General features: G+C 36.6%; 1 protein-coding gene across 1 annotated transcript in view; it reads right to left on the bottom strand.

The window, feature by feature from the left end:
- WDR64 (WD repeat domain 64) overlaps positions 1 to 6,000 on the bottom strand; it is a 127,574-nt gene that overhangs the window by 60,837 nt on the left and 60,737 nt on the right. The window contains exon 10 of the mRNA XM_077761755.1: positions 2,911 to 3,050. Within this exon, the coding sequence (XP_077617881.1) occupies positions 2,911 to 3,050 (140 nt within the window). The remainder of the gene's footprint in view (positions 1 to 2,910; positions 3,051 to 6,000) is intronic.

Below are 6,000 nucleotides of genomic sequence, written 5' to 3'. Positions count from 1 at the left end.
GGTAACATTTTATGATAGACAAAGAAATATTTTTAAATAGTTAACTATTTATTTAAATATAATATCATAAATATTAAATATTTAAAATAACTTCTTACATGCTGTTTCATTATATTTCACATAATATATTGTTTGGATGTTTTTACATCGGTGTTTGTCTATATAACATTGAAAATCTATATAATATTTCTTTTTTAAAAAGATTTTTAATGTTTATTTACTTTTTGAGAGAGAGAGGGAGAGAGAGAGAGAGAATGAGTGGTGGAGGGGCAGTGAGAGAGACCCAGAATTTGAAGCAGGCCCCAGGCTCCAAGCTGTCATCACAGAGCCTGACGCTGGGCTCAAACCCATAGAGTCTGAGGTCATGACCTGAGCCGAAGTCGGACGCTTAACCGACTGAGCCCCCAGGCGCCCAAAAGGCTGTATGATATTTCTATCATGTGAAAAGACACATCGTGACTTACTGAATGGAGGGGAGGGGATGGCGGTGGGAAGAAAGGGGGTCACAAGGTACAGACTTCCAGGAACAAGATAAATAAGCTACAGGACTGTAGCGGACACGGCTGTGTGATGTGAATGGAAGTTGTGAAGACAGTAGATCCTAGGAGTTTTCACCACGAGGAAAGAATTTATTTTCATTCTTTTATTTCAATCTACATGAGCTGGCGCTGCTCACTGAACTTACTGTGGGAACCGGTTCACAACATACATAAGTCAAACCCGGTGCTGTGTACCCTGAACTTAGGCAGCACCTGTATCAATTATATCTCAGTAACACTGGAAAACAAACAAATAAAATAACTCACTGACAAAGCCCTAACTTTAGATTTTGAATTTCTCACTCTCCTTCCCTCTCTTTTTGTTTCCTTCCTTCCTTCTTTCTTAAATCAGTGTATCAGCAGTAGTGCAACGAACATCCTTTTACGTAGGTCTTTGGGCACTTATCTGATTCTTATATTAGAACAAATGCCTAGGGGCCCCTGGGTGGCTCAGTCATTAACCTTCAACTCTTGATTTCGGCTCTGGTCATGATCTCAGGGTTCGTGGGATCAAGTCCCACGTCAGGCTCTGTGTTGATGGTGTGGAGCCTGCTTGGGATGGTCTCTCTCCCTCTTTCTCTGCCCCTCCCCCACTGGCTCTCTTTCTCTTGCTCAAAATAAATAAATGAACATTAAAGAAAGAATAAATGCCTAAAAGTTCATTTAAGGATCTTATTCTCGTTTCTGTTATTTTCGTTGCATTTTTGCTCCTCTGCTAAACTGTCTTCAATATTTTTAATAATGTATAGGGTGACTGTTTGGGGTTGGGGCAGGGGATTGGCTACATTTAGCCACTAGGTAGCTATGTGACCTGGGGCAAGTTACTTAGGTCTTATTTGCCTTTATACAAACAAAATTGTGATCATTACTTTATAGGGCTGTTATTAGCAACAAGTGAGTTGAGTAGTAAAATATGTACCACAGAGTCTGGCACTTAGCGAACATTTGATAAAGGAGAATTATTATAATTCACAAAAAGTTTAAATGCTTACACAGTCATATTTATTTTTCCATTAACCACAGGTCTCATGCTTAGGAATTACCTTAAGGCTTTAAGAATATATGGCTATATTTTCTTCTGGAAAATTCCAGAACCTCTATGTTTTCGTATTTTTTTAATGTTTTTGTATTTTTTTAATGTTTTTGTCTTTTACATGTAAAATATAAATGGAATAAATATATATGGGATGTATTTTGCTGTTTATTATGAAGCCATCAACTGATTACATACTTTTTCCTTAAATGGTTAATCAGTTTTCTCAACACTTAATGAATTTGGGTTGCTACTTTTATTATATACAAAATTCCCACACACACATGAACTCATTCTTGCCTTTTCTCTTTTGTTTCATGGATGTGTCTAATTCATTCTGCATGGACTCCTGTTCTGTTTTATATATTGCAGCTTTAGAATGTGTGTTAATATCCAACAGAAGAAAAAATGCTGGCTTATAATGATATTTTGCAAAGTTTCTAAGATACTCTTGTATATTGGTATTTTTACATTAACACTAAACTTGGCAAACTGATGCTTAAAATAATCATGGATGCATTAAAAAATAATAGCATTAAAATGATTTCATTTGACAGAGAATATCTTTTATGGTACCATATTCCCATGCAGAAAACATAGGAGATCGCTTTGTTCATGTTCTTCAAAAACAAGTACCTAAGAAAAACCTTATAGTTATCAGTTATCTTACTATTAATGGTGAATATTGCTTGTTAAGGTTACTTCTAGGTATTTCACAATTTTTGCTCTTGCGAATGCTATCTCTTTGACCATTGTGGTCACTGCTCTTATATAGAAATTTATTTATTTTTTAGAAATTGCTATTGTCACAAGCCACTTTACTGAACTTACCTGCTCTTAAAATTTTAAACGGATTTTTGGTGTCAACTATACTTCAACTTAAAAAACTTAAGAGCTGATTTTGTTGTATTTTTTTGAGGAGATAATCATTATTTTTGCAAATACAATGACTCAGTCCTAATATATCTAATATTCATAACTCATTTTTTCTTATTTTTTAGCACATTGGTTAAAACATTTAGGACACATTTAATAACAGCAACGACGACAGAGCTGTCGTGCTTTCTGTCTTTGTCGATGACTTCCAGTCTGCAGTGGGCGGGCCATATTGGGTCTCTTTCCAGCACTGCCTGCTTTAACACTCATGTTTAACCATGTTCTTTACACGTCCTCTCAGCAAAAACAGAACAGTGGCTCATCAGTTCCTTCTCTGCATAGACAGTACTTTTCTCAGTGACGAGCAGCTATTTCACTCAAAAATTGTATGTGTTCTAGATTTTCCAGTGGCTGATTGTAAGGGCAAACACAGTCTGTTTCATTTATGTTGTTTTCTGTTACCTTTGCAGAGGAAAGGCTGATGACATGTTGCTCCTTCTCATTGGTTACAATCTCGGTGATGCTGAACATGTGCCCCACAAGCTTCCCCACCGGCTTAGTGCTGATGTTAGGATGCCACAACCGAAGCACCTTGTCATCTCCTAAGAAGGAGGGCATGGGGGGGTTATTTGTTTTCTCAGGGATACAGACGGCTGTATGGACAGCTGGTCAAAGTTCAAAAAGTTCCTCTCACTCAATCATATCCTTATCATCCTTCGAATACAGATCACAGTCTGCTTCTTCCAGGATGCCGTCTATGATTGACTTGCTAAGAGGCAAGGCTTGCTTTGGAGCCACTTCCTCCTGTCTGGGCTGTTCTGCAATAATTGTATTTACACACACGAATGTGGATTCTTATAAATATTTTATGAGTCCTTTTCTTGACTCAGTACTTTCCCACTCACTCACGCATTAATGTATTATTTATACTTTATTTACTTCCCCAAGTATTTTAGACAGATGTTCTTTTGTTTTCACATTGAGAGGAAGCGGAAAATTGCACATAATCTCTACCATTATAACAAATCAACTGTTTTTCCTGTCTCTGTCTTCCCTGCTAGCACATATCCGTAAGCATCTATAATTCACACATAGTTACTATCATAGCACACATACTATTTTTTTAATTGTTAAAATCATATGTGCACATGGTAAAAGATTTAAACAATATGGACGGGCATAATTTTGTCAAAAATGTCTTCTTTTCCTTCAGAATCCCTGCTTCCACTCCCTATAGGTAATCACTGTTAACTGTTTATTCCCCTTTCTTACAAATAAACTTTGCGTTTTCAGAGTTAAGGAAAATGCTTTTCCATTCAGATTGAAATGCCTTGAATTATTTTCAGTAGGGTTTTTTTTTTTTAATGTCCTTATTTTATTTTGAGAGACAGAGAGAGAGAGTGAGCGGGGGAGGGGCAAAGAGAGAGGGAGACACAGAATCCGAAGCAGGCTCCAGGCTCTGAGCTGTCAGCATAGAGCCCGACGCGGGGCTCAAACTCACGGACTGTGAGATCGTGACCTGAGCCGAAGTCGGATGCTTAACCAACGGAGCCACCCAGGCACCCCTTCAGTAGGTATCTAGATTACCATTTCTCAGCAACAAAAAAAATCACTATTACTAACTTTTATCTTTGACGTACACATTTAAAAATATAATATAAATGTTGCCAAAATAGAAAAATCACTGTTTTCTAAAATGTATTTTTATCAAGAAATCACAGCATGCTAACTTGAATTCAAAGAGAGAGAGAGACCAAATCAAAGTTTTGTGGAAGGGATGTGTCACTTTGTTATTATATGTGGGGATTGCAGGGCAAGTTGCTTTCTGTTTTTTCCAGCATTATTGAAATATAATTGACATACAACATTGTGTGAGTTTCAGGTATGCAACGTGATTATTTGATTTAAGTGTATATTGCAAAGTGATTACTACAGTAAGGTTAGTTACCACATGGCCGCCTCACAGTGACCCTTTTTTCTTGTGAGAACTTTCAAGATTTGCTATCTTCATAACTTTCAGTTATACAATACTGTTAACTATAGGCACAGTGTATACATTACATCCCCAGAACTTACTCATTTTATAACTGGAGATTTGTACTCTTGTGTAAAATGCAAATTTTATATGTTCAATATAACTAAAATAATAAAATATTTTTAATATATATGTCCACCATTTTTTTTTTTTGCATTTATGGAAGAGCACAGTCTCACACCTTCATAATTATCATTTCGGCTGCTACATCATAATTTCTTAACATTTCTATCAATAAATGTTCCTGCTAATTCTAGTGTTTCACTTTATTCAGCAACTTGTGTATTGTTTCTTTTTTTGGACATATATATTGAGGATAAATGCCCATATGTTTAGGTTGCTTTCCAAGATGGTGGTACCAAATTCCAAGGCCATCAACTATGTATGATTATACTAGTTTCATCAAACTCAGGTCCGCAAATGGATTTTATCAGGATTTTAAAATATTTGCTATTTTAATGTCTAAAATGACACTCTGTTTTTATTTAATTTACATGATGGTTGATGCTGCTGAGTATTTTCTCCCATGGATATCTGCTAATTGTAGCTCCTCCTGTGGATTATGTGATCATATCCTTTATCCATGGTCTATTAGAATCTTGATGATATTAAAAATTAAAATTTAGTAAAATTTTATTATCATGTATATACACATATGGGTACACAGCTAGACTACATTTCCCAGACTCCCTAGCAGTTAGGTGTGGTCAGATTGCTGGCTTTTAGCCAGTGAACTAAGAGAACTGATTTCAGATTTAACATGACTAAGAGAAATACATTTCCATTTTGCTTGAGTCATTATATAATTTGGGATTTATTTGTTATGGCATCATTTGATCTATGCAGAGTTGTATTCTAATTATTTTTTTAAAAAAGTAACCATGAGGGGTGTCTGGGTGGCTTAGTCAGTTAAGTATCCGACTTTCACTTAGGTCATGATCTCACGGTTCGTGGGTTCGAGCCCCACGTCGGGCTCTGTGCTGACTGCCAGTTCAGAGCCTGGAGCCTGTTTCAGTCTGTGACTCCCTCTCTCTCTGGCCCTCCCCTGCTCACGCTGTCTCTCTCTCTCTCTCCTAGAAATAAATAAAAATATAAAAAAAATAAAAATAATAAAAAAGTAACCATGTATAATAGTTTACAAAATACAGAATATTTTTATTTTATTAAGTTTATTTATTTTGTGTTTGTGTGAGAGAGAGAGGAGAGAGAAAGAGAGAGAGAGAGAGAGAGAATGCGGGAGGGGCAAAGAGAAACAGAGACAGAGAATTCCCAGCAGGCTCTGTGCTGAGAGTGCAGAGCCCAGTGCAGGGCTCGAACTCACGAACTGCACATCATGGCCTGAGCCGAAATGAAGAGTTGGACCCTTAACCAACTGAGCCACCCAGGTGCCCTCAAAATACAGAATATTTTAAAGATATTGGATACTCTATTTCACAAATAATTAAAAGTCATTCTGAGTCATAAAATCATCAACTTCAAGTTGGGACCCTAGAGTACAAAAGAAACTAACTCCTACG

Source organism: Crocuta crocuta, unplaced genomic scaffold (assembly GCF_008692635.1).
Source record: "Crocuta crocuta isolate KB4526 unplaced genomic scaffold, BGI_CrCroc_1.0 scaffold243, whole genome shotgun sequence".
Lineage (NCBI taxonomy): Eukaryota > Metazoa > Chordata > Mammalia > Carnivora > Hyaenidae > Crocuta > Crocuta crocuta.
The sequence above is the reverse complement of the archived record's forward strand: the minus strand, read 5'-3'. Positions and strand labels throughout refer to the sequence as shown.